The 26,500-nt window shown below is 43.9% G+C and overlaps 3 protein-coding genes across 4 annotated transcripts in view; 1 reads left to right on the top strand and 2 right to left on the bottom strand.

The window, feature by feature from the left end:
- The first annotated feature begins 877 nt into the window (after nt 1–877).
- LOC115141351 (PILR alpha-associated neural protein-like) lies at nt 878–4,671 on the top strand. The gene is made up of 4 exons (XM_029680125.2): nt 878–938; nt 1,248–1,663; nt 2,323–2,401; nt 4,492–4,671. Exons 1-4 carry the CDS (start codon nt 928–930, stop codon nt 4,637–4,639), a joined length of 654 nt encoding a protein of 217 aa, XP_029535985.2. The 5' UTR covers nt 878–927; the 3' UTR covers nt 4,640–4,671.
- A 4,382-nt stretch (nt 4,672–9,053) lies between these two features.
- On the bottom strand, nt 9,054–20,194 carry LOC115141347 (COP9 signalosome complex subunit 7a-like). 2 transcript variants are annotated; one of them, XM_029680122.2, is made up of 8 exons: nt 20,108–20,194; nt 18,603–18,725; nt 18,339–18,414; nt 17,239–17,327; nt 15,115–15,317; nt 14,676–14,781; nt 13,721–13,890; nt 9,054–9,628 (listed from the first exon to the last, which is right to left on the bottom strand). In XM_029680122.2, the coding sequence occupies exons 2-8, from the start codon at nt 18,723–18,725 to the stop codon at nt 9,589–9,591; spliced, it is 807 nt and encodes a 268-aa protein (XP_029535982.2). In that variant the 5' UTR covers nt 20,108–20,194; the 3' UTR covers nt 9,054–9,588. The 2 variants fall into 2 exon arrangements, with proteins under 2 accessions (XP_029535982.2, XP_064866841.1); XM_065010769.1 differs by having other exon boundaries at nt 18,603–18,774; nt 20,108–20,191.
- A 2,797-nt stretch (nt 20,195–22,991) lies between these two features.
- The window catches only part of LOC115141350 (CD209 antigen-like protein E), a 4,038-nt gene continuing 529 nt past the window's right edge, over nt 22,992–26,500 (bottom strand). Inside the window, exons 2-6 of the mRNA XM_029680124.2 lie at nt 25,598–25,708; nt 25,098–25,229; nt 24,344–24,495; nt 24,142–24,263; nt 22,992–23,833 (exon numbers count right to left, since the gene is read on the bottom strand). Of these exons, the coding sequence (XP_029535984.1) occupies nt 23,671–23,833; nt 24,142–24,263; nt 24,344–24,495; nt 25,098–25,229; nt 25,598–25,708 (680 nt within the window). The 3' untranslated portion in view covers nt 22,992–23,670. The remainder of the gene's footprint in view (nt 23,834–24,141; nt 24,264–24,343; nt 24,496–25,097; nt 25,230–25,597; nt 25,709–26,500) is intronic.

Below are 26,500 nucleotides of genomic sequence, written 5' to 3'. Positions count from 1 at the left end.
GAACACTAGTTATGCTGCTCATCACCCCACTCAACCTGTCCTTGTGTAAATGAATGTATATTCATTTTCCTCCACCTCTCTGCCGCGCCACTCCCATGGCTTGTCTCAGTTTTTTCGAAACAGAACAGAATACATTTTTTCCTCTGCTCCCAAAATGAGAGTTTTCATGTCATTGTCTGTATCTTCATTATTTACGTTTTTTTTTGCTGTCCATTTAATTGAACGAGTTGAAAGCGTAATAAGCATTTCAAATCTCTTTCTTACAGTCTCCCCTCCGTCCTCCTCCTCTCTCTCTCTCTCTGGCTCTACATGTCTCTGTCGCTAAGGCAACCAATGCCTTTTCCTACTCGCTCTCTATATCTCCCCCTTTCTCACTGTCTCGCTCATTCCCTCTCTCTTCAGCCAGAGGTAGGCATGTTAACTGGTATCTGTCTGAGTGAATGTGGTGTGAGTGCTGGTGTGACAGTGAGTTGTCTGCTGGTGGGTGTGTGTGTGTGAGAGAGAGAGAGCGAGCGATAGAGTGTGTGTTCCCGTCTGTGTTTGACTGAGTGACAGTGGTAGTAGATATGAAGTAAATCTTTCTCGAGCTAATAGTAGCAGCATATGGGATGTTGGCTACGTGTGTGCCTATGAGGAATGCTTTGTGCACAGGTGTGTGCGTGCAAGTCTGATGAGCCAACTGTATTAGCATGTGGCATAATTAAGCGCTCATTTTGGACAGCCAGGATTGAGAGAGAGAGGGAGATGTGTGTGTATTCCTGTACTGCCGCCTATGAGTGTCTGTTAACGTTTTCAATAACAGTCAGTGTCAAAAGAGAAGTGAACTATCTCTCTCTCTCTCTCTTTCTTTCTCTCTTTTCTGTTTTTCTTTCCTCCCAGAGAGAGAGATGATCGGAGGATTGGGGGCTCAGTGAACAGAACAAAGCGATGGAGAGATGGTAAGATGGAGAGAGTGAGCAGATGTTAAGACAGACACAGTCAGACCCTCTGGTTGTATGCATGTTGCATGAGGAGTCCAGTTGGACAATGCATTTGTAATGTTTCTCATGCTCTAATTCTCTTTCTGTCTCCTTTTCTCTCCCACCTCTTTCTGCTTCTCTTTATTTCTGCCACCGTCTCACTCTTCTTTTCTCTCTCTCTCTCTCTCTCTCTCTCTCTCTCTCTCTCTCTCTCTTCCTTTCCTTCCTTCCTTCCTTCCTTCCTTCCTTCCTTCCTTCCTTCCTTCCTTCCTTCTCTCTCTTTCTCAGCTCCATCTCTCCTGTCAAACGACTGACCACCCTCCGCTGCCTTTCCTTCCTCCTGGTTGCCGTGGTGACGCGACCCTCAACCTGTAACCGTGACGACGAGGGCGAGGGGCAGGTGGAGGCCCTTTCGGCCCAGCTGTCCGTCCCAGAACAGGTCACACCCACCCCTATTTGGTCCGTGGACTGGGGCCCCACACTATCCCTGGAGGACGAGACGCATCACATCCTGTCCAGCCAGGAGGCGGACCTGCACCACCACGGCCATGAAGTCCCCACGACAACCGCCGAGGCCTGGCCGCATCATCAGAGTGCACCGGGCAGTGCTTTGCCCCAGGAGCCCCTGGACCTTCTGGAGGCCCCAGATGCAGAGGGAGTGGAGGATGGAGGAAGTGAGCCGGAGGAGAGAGAGCCTGAGGAAGGTGGGCACCGTAGAAATCAGTAAAGATTAAAGAAAGAAAGGATTTGTGTTGGTGGGCATCATTGGGTTTACTTGATAGCTACCTACACAAATAGCTAGCAAGAACAAAGTGTTAATAAGATAAATTCATTTTGGAACAAAGACATCAGAAGAACTCTGGGGGCATCAGGGAGTAACTTCAATTTCCGCTGGGCTGGCTTTGTGTGGATGGATGGCTGCGTCTTGGTGATGGAGAATGCTTAATAGAGGTTTCTGAACTCACAAAAACACACACAAAGGAAATGGGTGACATCACACACCAAGCGATGGAATGGATGACTTCATCGGCTCATTCTCTTTTGAGTTGCTTTACTGACAGTATGGTAACTCTCTAAAAGCAGAGTTGTGTTTTTTTCTTACATCATTGCAGTTGACCTGGGTTATATTCATAAGGCACCAAACGGAAGAAAAATGACTGAAACAGGGACGGTCTACCTGGACTTGTCCAATAAGAAACGCTCATTTTTGTTTTCGGTTGTAAAACATTTCAAAGAGTTCTCCGTTGCATGCTCTAATGCACATGACCCTGGTTTTCTTCTGTTGTGCTGATTTGATTGTTCCTTCTATTGTTCTGATTTCCAACCATGTGAAAGGTAACTCCTCTGTGTGTGTGTCCTCCAGTGGACCCTCAGTTCTACGTCACAGTGACCATCTCCTCTCTGCTCATCCTGACTGCTGTCATCATAACGGTCAAACTCTGGTAAGAATCCTCTCTCTTTCCCCCATCCGTCCACCTCCTTTCTTTCTCTTTCTCCCCCTTCTCTGACACATATTTTTTTATGTACATCAGGGAACTTCAACAGTGTTATTTGTTTGAACGTGGGAATGGTTCAAGTCAGATCTAGGTAGCGGGTGAAAAATACCTTCCCAATGTTTAAAGGCTTTCAGAGGTTTAAAGGTGACTCAATTTCAACCACTTGAGGTGTTGATATCCACGACGCTCTGTTGCTACATGCCGGTAGCATCTAAACAGTTTGAGTGTTTTCTCTATTGTTGTCATGTGACGTTTGATGTACCCGTTCACCTATAAAATCCGCTGTGTGTGTGTGTCGTGCATCCTCTAACATGCAATGGAAACGCCGATCTCTGGATTGTAGAGCAGGGCTCTTGCTCGTCGCTTCAGTTATTCGACAGTGGGAGGTCTCTTCTTTCCACCTGCTCTCTCACTAATTCACTCCTCCTGTTCTCCCATTGATCTCTCAATCTCTTTCCCCTGCTTCCCCTTTCTTACCTTCTGTCACTCTTCATTTCTCTCCCTCATTCCTGCCTCCCTCTCTCTTTTCAACTCCCCCCTCTCTCTCTTTCTCTCTCGTTCTCGTTCTCTCTCTCTCTCTCTTTCTCTCTCGTTCTCTCTCTCTCTCTCTCTTTCTCAACCCCATTCCTCATCCTTTACTTTAATTTAGCTTCATCGCCTTTCAGTAATGCTGGGTTCTGGTTGATCCTTGATCGTCACATAGCATTCTTATCTTCTTCCCCAGTCTCCTATCACTCCCAGCTCCAGATCCTCAAATAATCCCTCTGCCCACTGTATGCCGATACACGATAAGCCCCATCTCCTTCTGTTGCTCCCTCTCACTTTCTCTTTTATTTATTTCTCTCTCCCGCTATCTCTCTCTCTCTCTCTCTCTCTCTCTCTCTCTCTCGCCCTCTCTCTGAAACCTGCTCTAAGTGTTTCTGTGTTTAGCTAACTTAATTAACCTCCAATGTAGGCTGGTTGAAAGTGTGTGTGCTGGCTTTACAGTGTGTGTGCTGGAAACAAGTGTTGTTGGAGTGCTTAATTGGAGCAGCAGCATCTCTCTCTGTGTTGTGTATGTGTGGGCTTATGTTGCAGTTCCAGTATGACTGTAAATATACCTATGGGGTAAATTGTGGTGAAGACTGGAGGGCGGGTTACAGTGGGAATTCAATAGGTGTTTGACGGGTAAAAGTGGGGGATTGAATAGAGGAGAGACCGTATAGAATTGAATAGAATACTATTGATTGATAATGGAAAAGCAATCGATGTTGGAGAATGTTTCACCATCTGGTGGGATTCCTGGTGATTATCATGTGTGTGTGTGTGTGTGTGTGTGTGTGTGTGTGTGTGTGTGTGTGTGTGTGTGTGTGTGTGTGTGTGTGTGTGTGTGTGTGTGTGTGTGTGTGTGTGTCTGCGTGCGAGCGAGCGTGCGTAGGTGCGTGCATAGGTGAGTGCGTGCATATATGGATAGTTTGCCTGACTGGAACTGCGTGTCTGTGATCTACAGTCTGACTGTGAAAAAGACTTTGTTGTGTGTGAGTTGTGTGTATACTCTACCTTTGACTCTCACTGTGCCAACAACATCATAACTCAGACACGTAATTGGTATAATGTTTCCCCACATCAGCCCTGTATCCCCTTCCTCTTGCTCTCTCGTTTTATCTCTCCCTCTTTCTCTCTTTTCATTCCCCCTTTCTCTTTACCCTCTCTCTCACACCCTGTTTCCTTCACCTCTTTACCCTCTTTCTTTCTTTCTTTCTTTCTTTCTTTCTTTCTCTCTCTCTCTCTCTCTCTCTCTCTCTCTCTCTCTCTACCCGCTATTTCCACCTCTACCACCACACTCTTTCTTTCCCGCCCTCCCTTTCTCGCATCCTCTCCTCTTCTCCCTCTCGTCTGATAGTGCTTTAACGAGTCAAATGAGTGCATTAACTCTGTCTCAGAGGCGGTGTAATGTGTTCGCTGCAGCTAAATGGCTCTGTCATTCCCTCTTTTCCTCTCACTCACCCTCTCTCTCTCTCTCTCTCTCTCTCTCTCTCTCGCTCTCTCTCTGCCAGTTACGACCGCAGCTGTTCCCAGCACCCACCCCCGCTTTCCCGTGGCGTGGCCCCCCCCCTCTCTCTTGCCCTCCCTCGTTCTCTGGCTCTGGAGGACAGCCGGCAGACGCTACACGGCACTCCCTCCTTTACCGACAGGGAGAGGTAATGGGTCGCCTCACCAGAGAGGCGAGAGAGAGGGAGCGTGTTTGTGTGTGTATTTGTGTGGAGTTGTTAGTACATTGATTTGTGTGTGTGTGTGTGTGTGTGTGGTGTGTGTGTGTGTGTGTGTGTGTGTGTGTGTGTGTGTGTGTGTGTGTGTGTGTGTGTGTGTGTGTGTGTGTGTGTGTGTGTGTGTGTGTGTGTGTGTGTGTGTGTGTGTGTGTGTGTGTGTGTGTGTGTGTGTGTTTGTCAGTGAGTGGATGGTGTGTCAAGGAGTGCTTGGTGCCTCTCCCTGTATGGTGTACGAACATAATAATGGTATATGTGCATAATTAGGTGATAGTGTTCGTCTCTGTGGAGTACACAGGCCTGAAGTGTTATGGATGTGAGATGTATGTGTGTTTTAGAACTTCCTCTCCTATGAGTCACACAGCTCTGGAAGCAGTGAGAGCACAATCCATGAAATGATGCTTTTATAGCCGGGGATTTAAAGTTCATTTCAATCAGGGTAATTGGACTCCTCGTTTCTCCTCCTCCTCGTTTCTCCTCCTTCTCGTCCTTTCTAACCCCCCGCTCCAGTTCTACTTTCTCTCTTTCTTTCCCCTACTCTCATTTTCGTACTTTTCTTTCACCTACTCCAAATTCTCCTTACTCTAGTGTTATATAATACTAATAATGTATTCTGTTCTCTTTTCCCTCTCCTCCTCCCCTTTTCCAGTTCTACCCTTCTGTCCCTTAACCCTTTTCCTCTGCCCTCTGCTCTCTCTCTCTCTATTCCCCTTCTTCTAGTTCGGCACATACCATATCATCTCTCTCTCTCTCTCTATTCCCCTTCTTCTAGTTCGGCACATACCATATCATCTCTCTCTCTCTCTCCGTCAGGATCCCCGTGGTGAACCTCTAAGGCGAACGTTTCTGATTTGATACACATTCCTACGGGATGCGACGGGATGCGACGGAGAACACCGCCAGAGGGTGTGGCCCGCCGTGGTCTTCGACTTATCTTTGACTGTGAAAATGAAAATCAGGGACCCAGGTATCCAGCCATGGCAAAACCTCTTTTTCCTTCCATCCCTTCCTCCCGAAGGAGAAAAGCCCGATCTCATCTCTTCCTCCCGAGGGAGAAAAGCCCGATCTCATCCCTTCCTCCCGAGGGAGAAAAGCCTGATCTCATCCCTTCCTTCCTTCCTGCTGCCATCCTCCTAAGCCTCTTTTCTCCACTTTTCTATGGCTCTGTGTCACTGTAGACTGACCGAACCTTCTGCTCTGTTTTATATTCCAGTTGTCTGTACTGCCCCAGGCTGTAGCAGCAACACACGTACAGGTCCCTCCGCTTGATCCGCTTTGACTAATTCACAAGCAAACAGTGTTAGATATCAATAGAACATTTTAGTCCCGCCGGTGCCAAAACCGCATAGCTATATGGGGCTGTTTGGAATATTTCATACAGCTATCTTGTGTAGCTGAACATTAAACTATGATGAAATAGTGGACTTGGTTATTGAAACTTAGTTGAAAGTGAAATATGTGTGTTATCTGAAACATAGGTGTTCAGCTAGCTGGTGAAGGGTTAAAACAATCCCTGTTTCCTAGGACTGAAGGGGGTATTTCACAAAGCTGGTATGGCAATGTTGTCGCCAGCCGCCAATGTACTTAACGCGACACGGTCCAAAAATCGCTGTTTACTCCCGCTTGGAATGCAAATAGGCCCACTGCAGCTTCCACATTCCCAATGTGTTTTCTGGGTGTTTTTTATTCCCTAAACTATATTCTTCGTTTGTTCCTTTTATTTTCTTGCTTCTTTGCCGCCTCTGTTGTGCATTTGTGAGTGTGTTATCTTGTCTCTGGAGCATGGGGATGGGCAGGGTTTATTATATTATTATATATTACTGCTCTATATAGGGTTGGGAAATTCTGTCATTTTCACAAAATTCCTAGGTTTTCCAGACATCCCGGTTGGAAGATTCCTGGAATTAGGAGGGAAGGAAATACAGGAATTTTCCAACTGGGATTTCTGGAAAACCAGGGAATTTGGGGGGGCACGTTATCCTTGTTGTTTATGAAAATAGTGGTGCAAACAATGTACAATACATGTTTGCATATATCGCAATCAGTACAATCAAACGATACATGTGGTACAATCAATGGTGGTGTCAGGTAAACATAATGGGTGTAAAAGATACAGTCCAGAAGTAATGAGCCATTTTACCATCATCTGTTGTTTCTGCTCCGACTTCAAAGCTTAAACGAGTGTTTACTGTCGGATCTTAGGCTAATGTACCTGTCCAACTCGACTACCAGCTTTGAGAAATGACCCTCTGGACTTCCACTACACTAGTACACATAGTGTTGTGACGTCATAGGTGACTTGTGTCGGTCTGCATTCTAGTGTTTCCTCGGTTCTCAGTAGCATTCCTGTAGACGTGTGGCTCCACTGTACGATGGAACAACAATAAAAAGTCAACACTGGTGTTTTAGCACTGTATCCGGACTGGACTTTACTGGCCAGTGGCTTTGGGACTAGAATTGACAATGTGCGAGGGCCATCCTTACAGGAGGACAGTGGATGTATCTCAACTGTCCCGAGTTGCCTCCTTTCCTTCATCTGTCCTAGGTTGAAGACACCCGGGTTATGACAACCAAATAATTCCATGAGGAAGCGTTTGAAAAATCAACAGATTCATGGGACCAGTGCTGTTGCTAACTAGCATCCCTGATCCCTTCGTTTACAATTCTTCCTCATCCATGCAAAGACATATGGAATATTATAAATATTTTGTCTTCACCTTTATCTCCAACCTAGCATCTGTACTAAACTTTAGGATGAGAAGGAGACAAAGAGACCAGGAAATACACGAGAGCCATGTGTTCTAATTGTGTTATTCAAATCCATTAACCTGAGTTCTATTTGGCTTCTACTGCAGATCAGAGCCATATATTTAGATATCAGAGCCATTGTATTGAAATATAAATATATGGCACTGGTGCAGTTATACTTCCTGATCATGATGTCGTCTCTCTTCTTCTAAATGTTATCCTAGGTCAGGTGATGCTTGTCAGGGCAACACTACATCATCCTAAACTTGAATGTGTTTTCACATCTGTAATAAGACACAGGAGAGCAAGCCACTTTACACTTTTGAGACGTACCCATAGAAAATCCTAAATTTACTGGAAGTATTAGCAAGCTGCGGCAGCGTGAGAGAAACCAGAAAGAGATGGACAGTGTCTGCTGTTGCTTTTTCCATTTCCTCTGGGCATTTTAATGATCAATCAAAGTAATTGATTGGCTGAAGACCACTCCAAAGTTAACTACTGGTTGATTATAAGTCCAACCAGCTGACCCTGTAGTATTCCATAGTCTTTGTGTTTAAGGAAGGACACACAGAGTTAGGCATACACACGCAAAGTCACATCTGAGGTTTTACGCACACAATATCCCTCTCACAGCCACACGTACATAAACACACACTTTTCTTTCATAAAAAAATTGTATCTTTATTTAACTAGGCAAGTCAGTTAAGAACAAATTCTTATTTACAATGACGGGCCTAACCCCATGCAAACCCAGACAACACTGGGCCAATTGTGCTCCGCCCTATGGGACTCCCAATCACAGCCGGATGTGATGCAGCCTGGATTCGAACCAGAGACTGCAGTGACGCCTCTTGCACTGAGATGCAGTGTCTTAGACCGCTGCAACACCTAGGTGACAGCTGCTAGAATTCACAGCTCCCATCTGGTAGGATCCGAGCAAACTGTGAAACAGTAAAGCTCAATCACACTGACTGAAATTAACACAGCTATTTATAGCGGGGGGAGAACGAGAGAGACAGTAAGGGGGAGAAAGAAAGTTAGGAAGAGGGAGGAAATGGGGTTAACGGAATAGGATCATTTCCCTGTCTCTCCATCCCCCTTTTCTCTCTCTGTGGGTGCCATGGGAGTTAATAGCTACCATTAACGTCATGCAGGATAGGGTTTTTAGAGAAAACAGAGGGAGACTGAGGAGAGAGAACAAAAGACAGCGAGCGAGAAAGAGACACGGACAGGATGAATGTGAAAAATTAAATGTGGAGTGTGTGATGGGGGCAGACAATCCAGACAGGCAATTTTGACGGTGAAATAGAAGAATTGAGCAAAATATAGCGATATGAAATATGAACGCCCTGTGTGAACGCCCTGTGTGTGTCTGATGCGTGTATGTGACAGGGAAAATGAGGTGTGTGTGAGTAACCAAGCCAACTGATCACAGGGGTAGTTCCAGCACTCTAATATATTAGTCTCTTTGGGGATAACCTAATTAAGGGTCTGACCTAACACAAGATATCCCCCTTCTGTGAGTTAACATTTAGCTAGTGATGCAACCTCCAGTTGCACTTTGAAGTATGCACAAAAAAACAGTAACACAGACTGATACTAAATGAATAGAGGGGGTTCAATTTATTACCAACAATTCATATCCTGATTTTATACACGTCTCAACTCAATCCTCAGCAGAAAAAAAAAATACAAACAAACAAAAAAGGTAACACAATAGAATACATCAAATACACACATTCGGTTTCAGTGCCCGTGGCGCTGCTTCTCCCGACAGCAGCAAAGCTCTGCCCAGAGCAGATTATTCTCTGTCTCTCTCTCTGTGTACATGTTAGAATGGGTTTGGGTCTGTGTATATACACAGTGCAGATAGTCCGTCTGTCTGGTTGTGTGTACACACCTATCAGTATGGGTGTCAAGTCTATCACTCACTGACAGTGTGTCTGTCGGACTCGGTGTCTGTATATATGTGTGTGTGTTTCCGTGCGTGCATGGGATGTGTGAAGGTGTGTGTTAATCTCAGTGTCTGTCTGTGCATGGGTCACATTGTCGGTCTATGAGTCTGTGTGGGTCTATGTGTCTGTCAGCCTGTGTCTCAGTCCGTGCATCTGACAGTGGATCAGCGGGGTCTCTCTGCCTTTAGTTGGACTTGGACCAGATCTTCCCACTTCCACGGAGCCTGAGACAAAAACAAAACAGACAACAGTTATTCCATTACCCGAAGATGATGTCCCCGACAAGCGCCCGTTTCTTATAAAGGCCCGGGTATCGCTTCACGTTGTAGCAAATAAACGCCAGTCTCTAACAGACTCGGGCGGGTGTCACAGTGTCATTTCTCGCGACGGCAGATTGCAGCTCTGCTCCGAGGTAATTACGCACACTGCACCTCGCGCTAGATCAGTGTTTTCCCAAACGCATCAGTAAGCTTTGATTATTTGAATGTAGAGAGCTAGGGCAAAAAAACTAAAACATGTACCTCTTGGGGGGTCCCCAGGACTGAGTTTGAGAAACAATAGTTTACATGGTTGATCCCTACATGTCAGTGAGGGGGGAAAAAGTCCCCTAAATCACAAAATCATTTTTTTTTTTTTTTTTTTTACAAATACATGCATGCCTGTGGCTGGTCTAGTGTGTAAGACTACTTCCTGCAGAACACATACACCAACCCAACCGGTGTATTAATCCCGACCCCACCGCTAATCTTCATCTCCCCGTCTCCGTCTCCCCACTCATTTCACGCTGTCTGAATAATATCTACAGGTCGGAGCAAATCAGGGTATTATATAACAGGTAGAGCATGTCCACAGTCCCCACTTCAAACGGCATTTAAAGGCTTATCTCCAATACACGCCTGTCTTCAATAAACAGAAGAGGGGTATGAGGATGACGTCAGCTTGACGTCGAACCGCCAGTCACCTGTTCGCATCCTGTACAAGAGGGGTATACTACGGTACAAGCTAGATCTACTCCGGGTTTTATAAAGCTTGTCAGCTTCAGTTAGCTTCCCATTCCAGCTCAGCCTTTATCCATGTTACGAAGTTGCAAGGTGGATATTGATCGCGCAACCGCAACCGCTTACCCGAGCTGAGCTTGTTCATGTCGAACGGCGGACTCTTTACTAAGACAACGCTGAAACATCTATCCGTGGGCTAGTCGGTGTCACATTTTCAGTTGTGTCGAAATCAGAATGAAAGAAAAGTTACCTTGCAAATTGAGCAGGCTATGGTGGGGGAATAGGCTGTTAGAAGTGCCGTCTACCTTTTATTACGTATCGTAATGCCATCTTTGGTGTGCTTATCAAACAACTAGCGCCTTTTACTCGGTAACATATTTGGATTAAGTCGTACAAATGTTTTATTGTGCGTGAAGTTTCAAATGCATTCTGTCATTACTAAACGTGTCCTGTGATAGGTATTTTAACCTTTAAAAAAAAATGTACACACAAAAAAAGTTGATGAATAAAATATTTAAAATCAGTCGTCTTCAGCAAATGAAGGGGATGACGACGCAATGTGATTTCATTGGTCCTTAACTCACGGCTCAGACAATATATTCAAATAACAGGAGTTAGCCCTGAGTTAGTCTGCCCCAGAGCAGGTTAGTTCTGAAGGATTCTTGGCTATAGAAATATAGCCACATTCGTGTCACCGGTTATCCCGAGTTGAAGTCATAGTTGACCTAAGTTACCTCGCCAATTCCTCAAACCAGATTCGTAGTGTAGGGCGCTGGATAAATTAGTTAAATATTCTGGAGGGAAAAAGCTGGCTTTAGCTGGCTAACTCATTGATCCTGCTTTGGAGTATACAGTTGAAGTCTGGAAGTTTACAGACACTTCAGCCAAATACATTTAAACTCAGTTTTTTCACAATTCCTGACATTTAATCCTAGTAAAATTTCACTGTCTGAGGCCAGTTAGGATCACCACTTTAATTTTAAGAATGTGAAATGTCAGAATAATAGTAGAGAGAAATGATCCCAGTGGGTCAGAAGTTTACATACACTCAATTAGCATTTGGTAGCATTGGCTTTAAATTGTTTAACTTGGGTCAAACGTTTCAGGTAGCCTTCCACAAGCTTCCCACAATAAGTTAGGTGAATTTTGGCCCATTCCCCCTGATAGAGCTGGTGTAACTGAGTCAGGTTTGTAGGCCTCCTTGCTCACACACGCTTTTTCAATTCTGCCCACAAATTTTCTATAGGATCAGGGCTTTGTGATGGCCACTCCAATACCTTGACTTTGTTGTCCTTAAGCCATTTTTCCACAACTTTGGAAGTATGCTTGGGGTCATTGTCCACTTTACGACCAAGCTTTAACTTCCTGAATGATGTTGCTTCAATATTTCCACACAATTTTCCTCCCTCATGATGCCATCTATTTTGTGAAGTGCACCAGTCCCTCCTGCAGCAAAGTATCCACACAACATGATGCTGCCACCCCTGTGCTTCACGGTTGGGATGCTGTTCTTCGGCTTGCAAGCCTCCCCCTTTTCCTCCAAACTTTACAATGGTCACTATGGCCAAACTATTATATATTTTTTTTCATCAGACCGGAGGACATTTCTCCAAAAAGTACGATCTTTGTCCCCATGTGCAGTTGCAAATCGTAGTCTGGGTTTTTTATGGTGGTTTTGGAGCAGTGGCTTCTTCCTTGTTGAGCGGCCTTTCAGGTTATGTCAATATCGGACCAGCATCTTTACAAGGTCCTTTGCTGTTGTTCTGGGATTGATTTGCACTTTTCGCACCGAAGTACGTTCATCTCTAGGAGACAGCACGCATCTCCTTCCTGAGCGGTATGACGGCTGCGTGGTCCCATGGTGTTTATACCTGCGTACTATTGTTTGTACAGATGAATGTGGTACCTTCAGGTGTTTGGAAATCGCTCCCAATGATGAACCAGACTTGTGGAGGTCTACAATTGTTTTTCTGAGGTCTTGGCTGATTTATTTTGATTTTCCCATGATGTCAAGCAAAGAGGCACTGAGTTTGAAGGTAGGCCTTGAAATACATCCACAGGTACACCTCCAATTGACTCAAATGATGTCAATTACCCTATCAGAAGCTTCTAAAACAATGACATAATTTTCTGGAATTTTCCAAGCTGTTTAAAGGCACAGTCAACTTAGTGTATGTAAACTTCTGACCCACTGGAATTGTGATACAGTGAAATAAGTTGTCTGTAAACAATTGTTGGAAAAATGACTTGTGTCATGCACAAAGAAGATGTCCTAACTGACTTGCCAAAACTATAGTTTGTTAACAAGAAATTTGTGGAGTGGTTGAAAAACGAGTTTTAATGACTTCAACCTAAGTGCATGTAAACTTCCGGCTACAACTGTACGTCCCTGGGCAATTTCCCAAATCAGGCAAATAAGTTCCTGGCTGTTTTAGTTCAAGTTTTACGATAGTTGTAACACAACACAGTTATGAACAAGGTCTGTTTATGATGTCCTTTTTCACCTTTGGTTTAACTCATTTTGCCACATATTATTGCAGGAATGTTTCGATTACAATGTTGGCAAACAAATGACTATATTACTGTACTACTCTCCTACCACTTCCTGTCACCCTGTAAGTGAATCATAATCACTCCTTTAACTGCAACAGAAAAACTCATCCTGTCATGTAATAAAAAAAATAAACATTTCCTTTTAGCACCTGAAGCTTATTTTTTTTTAAATGTTATTCACTTCAGTGACATTTTTTAAAATCCAGGATAGATGAGGAATTAGTGTTGTAATTGGCCCAGAAGAGAGAGAGGGTCCCAGGTAGCGCTGAGAGTACCTCTACAAAGCACAGCCTCTCTGGCTAATGAAGATATGCTATGCAGACACACACACACAGTCACTATTCCCACTTCCACTGGCAGCTGGTGTTTAAATGGATGTTTGTTGTAAAAAAACGACCAAAATATTACTGTGTTGAAGACGCTGCGAAATGACATGAAACGCAGTGGTTACGTAATCGATTCCGTGCCATTTGAATTCATCTGAAGCGATTGGAATGTTTTTTGCAACACACAAATGTTTCTTCTTGCCTCGGCTTGAACCACACCTCTGTCGTGACCCTGGAAGGACGAGGTCATGCTCAAAAGGCACCTAGGACTGAAACAGGTATTACCTGGACTTATTTTTTGAGTTTGATGCGAAATGTTTAAAAAATGGTTTCTGTTTCTTGCCCTAATGAACAAGACCCTAAGGATAGCCCACCAACATCAAATGGTAACACCTATAAAATAAATAAAACAATGGAAATATGGGATTGACCTACATACCCTTTGACCTTTGAACTCTTCTTGCCCGGTTGCCGTGGTTCCTGAGAGGAGGCGGGGTCTCGTGGCTCGGCCGGCTGGTCTGCATCCTGATTGGATGCGGCTCCAGCGGCGGCGGGGCCGGACGACGGTGAGGCGGAGCTGGCCTTTAGCGTTTTCTGGAGGTTTGACACCTGAGAGAGAGAGAGAGATAAGGAAAGGTAAACTAATGAAGTTAGAACAGATGTGCCTGATTCAAACTAAGGCCGACTCGGAATGTACTGGGCCGGCTTGGATATTTTCTTCTTACAAGGTCCTTTCCAGCAGCTATTGTGGATGCATAACCAGGCCAGCCCCAATACTAGTTTGTCTCAGTAATGTGAAAAGCTTAAGGTGTTGTTATTTTTTCTAATATGAAGAGGTTAGAGAGTAACTTCTACCTCAAGCTGGAGAAGACCGACTCAGGATGACAGAAAAGCCACCTGTGGCCCACAGCCTCAATAAAGACACTGGACAGAGCTCTAAATTGGACACTGAAATAGGTCATTGAGTAATGAGTATACGTTTGGCTTATGGCTTCACCTCTAGCGTGAGTGTTTACTCCAGCCAAAACCTGTCCACGAAAATATGACCACAAAGTGAGGAATTCTTGTATTGAGGTTAATTTTGGCCAACAAAACATTTAATTGCTCATTTGCTATCGTAATGGTTAAGTTGTTACGAATGCACTGATGTAAGTGGATACACATGGCATTTCGGTATGTGGCAAAACGACTTTATAACGGAGTTGTGCCTGTTGTTGATATGCGCATCTGCCCTCTCATTAGCTAGAATGGACCCACCTGATCTCACCTCCTCCTGCCAGCCTTCCATCTTTGAGAACATGTATTTCCATTGTTAGAGCTGTCACTCGACTATCTTGTCAACATAATAGATCATCTTTGACTCTACCCAGAGAAAAGTGGCTACTGGTACTAACCTCTGTCTCCACCTGAACTTTGACCTTCAGCTGGCTCTCTCTGTATTGGTTGGCTCTGGTTACCTGCTCCTCGATCCCACACAGGACCGCCTCACACCCTGAACACCTGAGAGAGACAGGTTATTTAGACACTGAGATGAATGATCATACTATCTATTTTATATCCCATTCTATACATCTTATTTATTGCATCTATCATGTCCACTGTTATTTTATTGTTTACTATTTGAATTTGTCTCGTTTAAAAAGCGTATTGGTCATTATTATGCAGCCACTGTAAGAAATGTGTTCTATAAATAAAGTTTAACTTCGTCCCACACACACACACACACACACACACACACACAGCTGGGTTGGAGTCAATACCATTTCAATTCATGAAGTAAACTGAAATGGCACTTCTAGCACCGCTCTTCGCACACACATATCACTAACTAACCACTCCTGCAGTGTGTTGGCTATGTTGGGCAGCTCATTGGGCCCCAGGTCTCGGCCCACGCTGCAGTCCACCTCCACCTGCTGGTTCCTCTGGTCCAGCTTGCCCTGAATGATGTCACAGTAGACCGCCTCAATCAGCAGGTCCTCCAGCTCCCGCACGTTCTTCAGCTCCAGCTGCTGCAGGAGCAGGGAGTAGGGCAGGCACTGGGGGAAGAGGGAGACAGAGAATGTCAAATTATATTATGTTGGGTCAATAGAAGTGAACAGGCACAGGGAGAGAGAGATGTTGAATATTAGATGCTCTTTATGACGTTAGTGAGGAGGGAGTCGAGCGAGGGTGGTGGGGACAGAGAGAGGGCAAGAGAGAATGTCAAATTCTTCTATCTGGTACAGAGAGGGAGAGAGAAATATGGTGAATTTGAGATGCTCTTTATTACTTCAGTGAGGAGAGAGAAGAGATGATGTAAGAGTGAGGAATGGAAAGGTAAGAGAGAGGGGTATAGGAAGGGAGGGCAGGTCAACATAAATGTACAAAACCATTACATCAAAATAGCTACCAGAGATAGAGGGGAGTTTTAAAGGGGCAGTGCAGTAAAAAAAATGGATGTAACTTTTATTTATTTATATATTTCCGTACTATGAGGTCAGAAATTCAGAAATTGTGAAAATTATGATGACCTTTGTGTAAAAGCTGTTTGAAAAAAATGCTTGGAATTTCAGCCTGTTCAGGTGGGATGGATTTTCTTTGGGCCAGATCATATGATGTCACATTGTGATATGATTATATAGACCAATGACTGTTCATCTGGGTAAGGGAGTGGGCTCTAGACCATCTTATCAGCCAATCAGGGCGGTGTATGTAAATATTCAAATTTGTTTCCTAATGCCCACACGATCAAACCGAGCATGTCAAGGGCCAAATGAGGCTCGGGGAAATAAATTATAAAACATATATTTTGTAGTTATTTTCATTAAATAAACAGTGATTTAAATAAAATTACAAAGACTGCATGGGGGCTTTAACAAGTCTTTATTTGGCAATTCAAGGATAAATTCACCCATTTTGAATGTTTTTTTGTGCATCTCTGAGCAATGTTCTGTCGATTCCCGGGGTCATGTCATGTTTTCATGTGCATCTGAGCTATTCGCCGTTAAAGCAGACAGAAATACAGCCGGCAAATAACTGAGATACACATGAAAACCTGAAATGACCCCGGGAATCAACAGAACATCGCACAGAGGTATAACGATATAACATTTGAACGGGTGAATCTGTGCGTTAAAGGTGTGCCCATACAGAGGTTCAATGTGGCATACTTATACTTATGACCGTATCAAAAATAAGACGGGAAGAGAAATACCAGAGAGAAATGGGGGAGGGAGGGAGAAGGGAGAGTAATAGAGAAACAGAGAAATGAATCAATCAATTATTTATTGGGGAGAGTGGAGAAAATGAGATATGGGTGAAAGCAAGGTAGGAAGAGAGACGGCAGAGGGAGTTTAAAAAAAAAGAAATGAAATGTTGATGGGCTCGAAATGAGAGTTCGATGAATAGACAACAGGGAGCAACAAACACACAGAGAGACAGAGCTCAGAGAAGAAAGGACACAATACTTAACACAGTATCTCATAATGATTTCAATCTCAGCCGCTATCATTCTCATCTACGTGATATAAATAAAATTAAACCACATCACAGACAGGCTCTTAACAAAGTCCTTCACAACACAGAGTCATTTATCTTGTCCATGTGTCAGAGTTACAAAGCAAGTTGTCTCATAACCACATCATCAAAATCAAAGTTGAGCAAATTGCTTGCTATTTTTGGTACTGAAGCTTGCCGAGTATTGTTATAGCCTACCTACAACGGTAGTTCTTAGAGTCCATGGAAACACTGCCAAAATTATTATTTGACCGGCAATCATTTAATAACAAAATAAACAGAAAAACTAGACAAGATAAATCCAGAGAGCGTTTACCTTCAGATTAAATGGAAAACGGATGATGGCTATCATTACATATCATTCTAAATGATTCTAGAATTATAATGTGAGTGACCCCCATTGAGCGTACTAAATCTAGCAGGGTAAGGAATTTAAAACCAGATGAATGGGTGAAAATCTACCTTGAGATTAGATGCCAGACTGATGATGGAGAGGTGACGGAGTTTGTTCCTCTGGGCTGGGGTCAACTCTGGGAGAGAGGCCGACCTCTCTGAAAGAATGAACATACCACAAACAGACAAGGAAAAGAAACAGACAGCGAAAGAGCAACAGAAAAGGGACACATTATGACAGGGAAACATCCCTACAAACGAGCGTACAGGCTCTGTCCAGGCAGAAACTGCTGCTGCCTGCTGAATTACACAAGGGAATACAATGAAACATCTTTTGAGTGTGTGTGTGTGTGAGCCTGCGCATGTGGATGCTTTAAAACAAAACAAATAACTTGAGTATTCATCTGTGCTCCATTTTGCAATTCTAAAAAGCACTATGAAAGTGAATACGGTATGTGTTGACATAACAAGATTTGTATTTCTCTCTTCCGTTTTGCTCGTCTCTTATTGATACATAAATACATAAATGTGTTGCTAAAGAATGACAAGACCTTTACATATTCCGGTATTTCAAAGGGTATTCAGGATTTCATTTGGCAGTTTGTGAAAATGCAACAAATTACAACCACTACGAATGTCTAACAAAACGTCAGAAGTCTGTCCCTGGTTGAGTCCCAATGAGCTCACCTTCCTCCTAAAGTGTGCACTTGTTCACTATTCCCCACAAATGTAAAAGCATTGGATTGGTGTAGGCAGGCTAAAGCAGTGATAGTCAACTGTTTCGGCGGGCACCCCATTTCTTCCACCAGAAGATCTGGGGACCCCATTTTTTTCCACCAGGAATGCTAGCGGGAGTTTCCATATACCAGTTCTTTAATTCCAAATCCCCGAAGGAAAGTGAACAAGTGCATACTTCTGGAGAAAGGAGAGGTTATTGGGGACGCAACCTCTGCCGTGCCAAACATTGTCACTTGCCTCCTCGTATAGGGTCAAATAAAGTATTGTGGTTGACTCTGTAAATGATCAGGGGCTGTGACAACCTACAACATTGATGAGTTGCCTGGCCTGCAGGGCCGATGAGCAGGGAGAGAAATACTGCTAATAATAAAACAGCTCCAGGGCCACTACATGACTTATTCACACAGCACCGCTGCCTGCCACGCTCGTACCTTTATAGTCACAGTAGGTTCCATAGGCGAAGAGGTTGAGTAGCTGATACACTGGAGCGTGCGGGCCTGTCTCCAGCTTGGGGTAGAGTAGGAGAAGAAGGTGGGTGGGGGGACAGATAGAGGGGGCTTGTTAGGGTCTCTAGCTATACCACCTCCAGTGAGAGCTGTGCCTTGAGAACAGCTGTGACTGTGTGCTTGTTTGTTTGTGTGTGTGTGTGTGTGTGTGTGTGTGTGTGTGTGTGTGTGTGTGTGTGTGTGTGTTACCTCTCTGACGTTGGGCAGCTCAAGGATGTCTGAGAACACGTAGAGGCCTGGTGTCTCCAGCAGAGAACTTATTGCCTGGGCCAACGCCGGGCCTGAGAGAGAGAGGAGCTGCTCTACCTCCATCTGAGAGATAGAGAGACAGAGAGTGAGAGAGAGTGTGCAAGAGAGAGAACTAGCCAAAAAGACAGAAGGCAAACAGAAGTGAGTATGAGAAAGACGAAATGAGGATAAGAGAAATAATGACAGAAAATGCAAGACAGTGAGAGAATGGGGGGAGAGAGGGGGAGGGAGGAAAGGAAAAAAGTGAAGAGACTTAAAATTGTCTTGAATACAATTGTTGACCTTCAATGAACCGTTAATACTGCATATCTTACATTTAAGAGGCTGATCAGCTTCTTTTTAATAGCAAGACAACTTCAATGCTCTGTTAATGTATGCATGTAGCTCTGTCTAACCAAAACAATTACACAAATAGCCCCTGTGGCAAGACTCCAAGTCAGTAATTCAATGTTCCCTCTCAAACTGATGTGTAGGCAAAGTGCTTTGAAAAACACCCTTCTGGCCAAAGCCAGTCACAGATTATCATTTTACATAATTAAATAGGCCTAGCTTTATTTGAATATGAAATTGGCCCTACTAAAAGCACTGAGAATTTGAGACCTATCCTATTTGTATTTGATATACTGTGCTATTTGGTGAGAATAATAGCCAGACGCCACATTACTTATAAATAGCCTAGCTAGCTACGTAGTAGTAACCTTCCTAGGCTGGGCAATAGGACACTCCATGCCATTGTCAGATAACCATTTGCACACTTAGCTACTACTTCACAATGTAGCTATTTAGGTAGCCTATTAAACTCAACTAGTCGGCTACTATAGGCTAGCTTAGGGAACAATGTTGTGGAAAATATTGACTGACATGTCAAATAAGGAATCATGTCAGATCAATTCTATCTGCATCGTTCGACCTACTAAACTTGGCCCTAGTGTGGAGTGTTTTGAGTCAAGTTCATTCAATGCTGAGTCCCAGGGCAGGGACCGATTTTCTGACTAGTAGTAAAGTTGGCTAGCTAACGTCACACGGTCTTGTGTATCTTGTTTTATGTCACACAGTCATGAACAACCGATTGCATGCTAGCCTAGAAGGGAGCTAGTTCACTAGCTCTTTGTGGTAGATTTACAATCGAAACGATAATTAAAAACTGTCCCAAAGAATCACAAACGAAAAGATTGCTAAAGTTTGACCAACTGTTGTAGCAAAACTAGCACATAAGAGCTAGCTTACTACAGTATGACTATGAAGAGTCATGCTAGCTGCTGCTAACGTTACCACTACAGCTCGAGGCATGACCGTAAAGCGGTAACGTTAGGCCTCTTCCTGTTTTTCGGTTGTCTACCGACTCAACTCTAACGTAGCTAAATGATGCAAGGGCAACCATGCGATTACCTTTATTTAAAACTAGTTTACACATTTGTCCATAGAAAATAAAAGCAACAAATTACCTTATTGGTAAGCTAACTCAAGTTGATAGCCTGTCCCCCGAATCCCTCAGTTCCGCCGTCAGTGCACGTTTAACAACAAAGGAGAACATCACTGCTCATTGGGCGAAACGTGAAAAGGAGGAGGGGAGTGTTTGTCTTGACTGACAAGGGACTGAACGGACCAGATTGTTGCTTTTAAAAGAGTGCCATCTTGTGGAAAAATAGTATCTTCTTTGATGTGGTTTATCGGCGATTTGCATCCAACGTTATGGTGCATTGCCGCCACCTCCTGTACTGGAGTGTGGGCCCGAGACAGGGAGAAACTAAATCCTATCAGGCAGCCCCGTTTCTCTAAAAATAGATAACCAAATATTTGAGACTATGTCTAATGACGTTCTACTCAATATACTATCTAAACTCATTTTCTGTATTTCCTTCTCTCTCACACTAGATATCAGCCTCTCTCTTTGCCTCTGGTACTGCCCACACTGTAGCAATACATGCTCCACGGTCTCCCGGTTTCCTGGCAATAATTACACTTTCCTGTTGAATGCTTTCCTATCACTTTTAAGGTCTTATTCAACTGGCTGTGACCCACCCTTAATATTGTACAAAAAACCGTCCTCCCCTCCCCAACTTTCCTCTGTACTTGAAATAAATGCCTGCCCTTAGTATCTCTATTCCACTGTCCCTGCCATCTCTGCACCATCACTGTCCATATCAGGCTCGTTGAAACTACAACATCAACATCCCCACTAATAAGTGCTTGTTTAGCCAGTACATCAACTGCCTCGTTCCCCTCCACCCCCACATCGACTGGGACCCAAGTAAGTCTTATCTGTTTATCTGCACCTCATAAAGCAGGTCTTGTCTACTACATGAGCTAAATGACTGGAGACTCATCAACACTGCCCATGAATCAGAGCAACTACTCTGTCTGGCTTGACTTCCTCCACCTACTGCCAGGCCAACAGTATGGCCATCAGCTCCGCTGTATATACAGCCAGATGATCTCTAATTAGTTTCCTGACTGCCACCCCACATTCCTGCACTACAAATGCTGACCCAGTAATTCCTGTCCTTGGATCTTTTGAACCATCTGTGTAAATGGCCACAAAATCCTGATACACAGTATCCAGACATCTCTTAAAACAAATCAGATGGATCAACACCCTCCCTATCTTTCTGTAGTCTCTCCAACACTTCTAGATCCACTACTGGAGGTAGGAGTAGCCATGGTGGATTTACAGGAATAGCTACCGTTGGACTAAACTCCCTTCCATACAGTTCCATGTCCTTTGCCTGGATATTACCCACCCACCCAAAGCTCGTATTCTGTCTTCTCTCATGTTCCCAGCATGCCTGTAAAATACCTTTCGCAGGATGAGACATCCCATGTCCCTGTAGGTTGACCCAATAATTAATTGCCAGCTTCTGTCTGCTAATCTGCAACGGCATATCCCCCATCTCCACCTGTAGTGCAGGCACTGGGGACGTCCGAAACGCCCCACTACATATTCTGAGTCCTTGTCCCTGTATGACATCTAGCCTTTCCAATGATGTCCGGGCTGCCGAACCATACGCCACACTGCCATAGTCTATTACAGATCGGATCAATGCAACATACATGGACCTCAATGAGGAACGCCCAGCCCCCCAACTCCTTCCCCGTCAGACAGCGCATCACATGTATCACCTTCTTACACTTTCCCACCACTTTCTCAATGTGTTCTGCCCAGATCAGTCAAAAAAGAGAGAACAAGAGAATAGAATGAAAGAAGAAGAAGAAAAGTATACCCCAAGGAACATGATGAAGGCCCCAACCCTCTCCAAGTTTCTCCCATATAACCTATAACCTCAAGCGTTCCTCATCTCCCACCTTCCTCCTGACAAACAAAACCCCACAGTCTTAAGTTTTCTCTCCAGAGAACCTGAATCCCCACATTAATGCCCACCGCTCAACCTCATCGATTGCTTCCTGTACCTTCCTGACTATGTATGGCACATTTCTTCACCTCTTCCATAAGGTCCATCATCTGCAAATAACGTCCTCCCAACATCCGGCCGTACCTGAGAGTAAACATCATTGATCATGATTGAGAACAACAGAGGACTAATCACGCTCCCCTGCAGTGTACCGTTATCCACCAGGTAGCTGCCTGATAGATATTTCCCCACCCTCACCAAACAGGAAATCCTTTATCCAGTTGTAATGTCTTCCTCCTACCCCAATAATATCCGTTTTGATGAACAACCCCTCCTTCCACATCATATTATATGCCTTCTCCACATATAAAAACAACAACAGTCTCCATGTTCGCCTGAGCCTTCCTGACCTCTGCTTCTAAGCAGAACACTGGGTCCATATCCACTACCCTTCCTGAATCCACTCTGATGTGGCGATAATAGCCACCTGATCTCCAGAAAGTAATTTAGCCTCTACGTAATTATACGTTCCATAATCTTACATACATGTGATGTTAAAGCTATTGGCCGATAGCTGGTTTGGCCTCGTTGGGTCTTTCCCTGGCTTCTGGATTGGTAACACTACTGCCTCCTTCCAACTACTTGGTAGTTTCCCCTCCTCCCACCCTCTGTTGTACAACACCAAGGCAAAATATTATGTAAGAAACAGTCTTGTCTTAAAGAAATTAAAATATGATTTCTAGATTAGAAATACCAATTAAAAGACATCATTTCGGCAAATAAATGTGTTTAAGTGTGTAAAAAAAAAAATACAAAAAAACATGAAAACGCATTCATTTTTCAGGCTACATCATTGAACAATAAAACAATGGATGAGCAAAGACACAGGAGAAAGCAATAGATGTTCGCCAATAAAATGTAACATACACTGGAAAAGAACCCAGACACAAACCAGAAAGAAACATCAGAGGAAGAGGAATTCATTTGAAAATACAGTTTTTATTGACACATTAACTTTGACACATTGACACATTTTCATGGTTAGTGCAGCAATACAGTATATTTTGGAGATTTCTGTACAGGTCACACACAAAACAAAAAGCATGCAGATTGCTCAAAAGTATCACAGCAATCCGTTTGGCAAGCAGCAGAGTTGATTAGAGCATCTACCTCCTTGATTGCAGTAACTGATTTACTAAATTGAGTGCATGAATTTAAATTCCCCTTGCAGAAGGTGCCAGATTTGCTAGATGTTTGCATCTGTTATTTTCAGTACGGAATGACCATTTCATGAAACTACCTATACCATAAAACTATCATTCATCTCATCTTGACGTTCGATATCTTAGTCCTTCTCTTAACCTCTCCTGTCCCATTTTGCTTTATGGTTTCCGAGAAAATACTAAGTAATACGCACACTTGGCAGTGTAGGTGAATAAATCTGATCCATAACCGAGTTCAGTTCCCAGTTCGGATGTTTCCAGTAAAAACTGTGATTTCACTTTTATAGCGCTTTTCAATTGCACTAAAACATCTCAAATCGCTTGAAAGACAGAAAAAGGATCAACTATTTAAGACAACATCGCCATCGTTCATGAATACGTGGATGGCGGATCGAGACGAGCGGGAAGTTCATGGCTTCGTTTTAGTCCTGTGATTCAGTCTAGCCGGATGGCATCCATCTGACAAATGCGTTTGTAGATGTTGTCACACGGCACGTCAAACCAGGTCTGCGAATGGCTGTCCAAGGTGGCACAGTCTTCCCCATGTGATCCTCCTGACTGGTGATTGTCAGGCTCAGAGCTATACTCATTCCAATACCTGAAAGAGAGACAGGGAGAGAGGAGAGGAGAGAGAGAGATGGAGAGAGAGAGAGAGACAGAAGGGTTGAGGGAGAGAAAGAGAGGGAGTAAGGGAGAGAGAGAGAAATAGAAAGACCAGAAACAAAAGGAGGGAGGCAGTTAGGGAAAGAGGTAGAAAAAGAGGGAACAAGAGAATAGAATGAAAGAAGAAGAAGGAAAATAACAATTGAGAAAGGGAGCAAGGGAATGAGACAGTGTAGAGTAACTATTTGCCTCCCTCTTATTATAACACGTGATAGTGGATTATTTCGAATGGGCTTCACATACTTGTTTGTCAGTGTTGTGTTGTCCACCCATCTCCAATCCCCTTCCTTCTCTCTATCTGATAGGCCAATCCAGAAGTGGTAGTCAAACCCGCCAATCCTCCGGGCCTCTTTTTCCAGAGCGTCCTACAAGCAAGGACAGTTATGGTTACAATGCGTGGAATTCGCATGCACAAATACACACACACACACAGACACTATCTTACATGCTGTTCCTTGCTGTGCAGGATGGTAAGGTGGCTGCCCAGGGAAGTACAACTGTCTCTGCTGCTCGGCCAGTCCATCTTGTCATTGCTGAAGGAGTAACATTTCTCATCTACATGAATCCAGTCCTCAGGACACTCCCTACACTTCCTTACTGTGAGAAGAGGAGAGGAGAACGAGAAGAGGAGGAGAACAGGAATAGAGAGTGAAGATGAAGATGAAAAGGACAAAGGGAGACAGATGAGTGAATATGCATGGGGAATTAATGTCTTATGTATACTGTATAGTGCACACTGTAAAGTAGTAACACTGTAATTGATATGGTCATTTGGGGTATTATCAACAGTAAAATACTGTGAAACGTTTTACTGCAGCATACTGTAAATTATGCTGCATTGTGGGAACATTTTGTGGGCAGGGGAAGGATTGCTGTATTTGGAATGGTACTGTAATTCCGTCCCATAGAATACAGTACTGTACCGTATTCTTGGAGCACCAAAAAAACCTTTTAACCACTATTGTTGTTTCTAGCTCTATTTCTGTTGCACCCTTTAGTGAGAGTGCTGGACCAACTTAACTGGTATGTAGTAGTGCCGCATCAATTTAAAATATATAGTTGACAGATGCCTGTAAGTAACTGTTAACTTCACGGCAACCCCTTTACAGTGCACCATTTCTTACGTGGAATAGTGTAACAGTGAACGACAGTTGTCTAAAGTATCTATCCACTCTGAATTACACTTAGTCCTCCTTCACCTGTCTTTGAGCAGCTCTGGCCCAGTTTGGAGTAGTCATCACAGAGACGGACATATCGTCCTCGAACTGAGTTCAGCTTCAGGGTCAGAGATGCTGCCTCCAGGGGAACACTGGGTAACGGCCTGCTAAACACTGAGAGAGAGAGAGAGAGAGAGAGAGAGAGAGAGAGAGAGAGAGAATGAAAAAGGGGAATATATACAGAATTGAGAGGTCAGATTGGGACCAGTTGGTGTTTCTTTAAAAATAGTGAATGCTCTCAGCGTGTTACAACTACTAAACAGCCTGGGCTGCCAGAGAGAGAGAGAGAGTCCTGGGAGGGAACTAATTTCACAATTCTGGACTTTTGTTCCTCTTGGATTGCACAACTCCCACAACTATCGTTACCATTCTGCATGCCAAAGAAGGCATGACGAGTGAAAGTAAGGGAGAGGGGGGTGCTGGGTTGGAGAGAGAGAAAAGGAGACAGAGAGAGAGAGAGAGAGAGATTGATGTTTACTCACAGAGTACGCTCAGAGCGATGTTGGCACAGATGGATGCCAATAGACCAATCAGCACAAAAAGGGCAGTCTGACCTCTGAGACACTCTGACCCCCTCTTCAGCTCCTGGGCATCTGATTGGACAGATTACAGCTCAATGCAAAGAGTGACACATTTACATTTAATTTACATTGGAGTCATTTAGCATTTAACTATAGGTAAAAAATAACCACATATAACAGTCATTGCAAGTCAGCAGGTAGCCTAGTGGTTAGAGTGTAGGGGCGGCAGGTAGCCTAGTGTTTAGAGTGTTGGACTAGTAACCAGCAGGTAGCCTAGTGGTTAGAGTGTTGAACTAGTAACCAGCAGGTGGCCTAGTGGTTAGAGTGTTGGACTAGTAACCAGCAGGTAGCCAAGTGGTTAGAGCGTTGGGCCAGTAACCAGCAGGTAGCCTAGTGGTTAGAGTGTTGAACTAGTAACCAGCAGGTAGCCAAGTGGTTAGAGTGTTGGACTAGTAACCAGCAGGTAGCCAAGTGGTTAGAGCGTTGGGCCAGTAACCAGCAGGTAGCCAAGTGGTTAGAGCGTTGGGCCAGTAACCGAAAGGTTGCTGTATTGAATCTCTGAGCTGACAAGGTGAAAATCTGTCGTTTGGCCCCTAAACAAGGCAGTTAACCCACTGTTCCCCGGTAGGCTGTCATTGTAAATAAGAATTTGTTCGTAACTGACTTGCCTAGTTAAATAAAGGTTAAATTTAATATAAAAAAGTCTAACATTCCTCAAAATAACATTAATCTGTCAAATCAGTGCCAGTAAGAAAATCAGAGTGTGAGAGTTCATTGTCAATCACTTTTCATGCTTCAGAAGTCCTTTGACTATGAACAACGCCCCTCTAATCTATCTGTAACTCTACAATTTTACAGTGGGCT

This window comes from Oncorhynchus nerka, linkage group LG3 (genome assembly GCF_034236695.1).
Source record: "Oncorhynchus nerka isolate Pitt River linkage group LG3, Oner_Uvic_2.0, whole genome shotgun sequence".
NCBI classification, from domain to species: domain Eukaryota; kingdom Metazoa; phylum Chordata; class Actinopteri; order Salmoniformes; family Salmonidae; genus Oncorhynchus; species Oncorhynchus nerka.
Note: the sequence above shows the minus strand (reverse complement) of the source record. Positions and strands in the feature narration are given on the sequence as shown.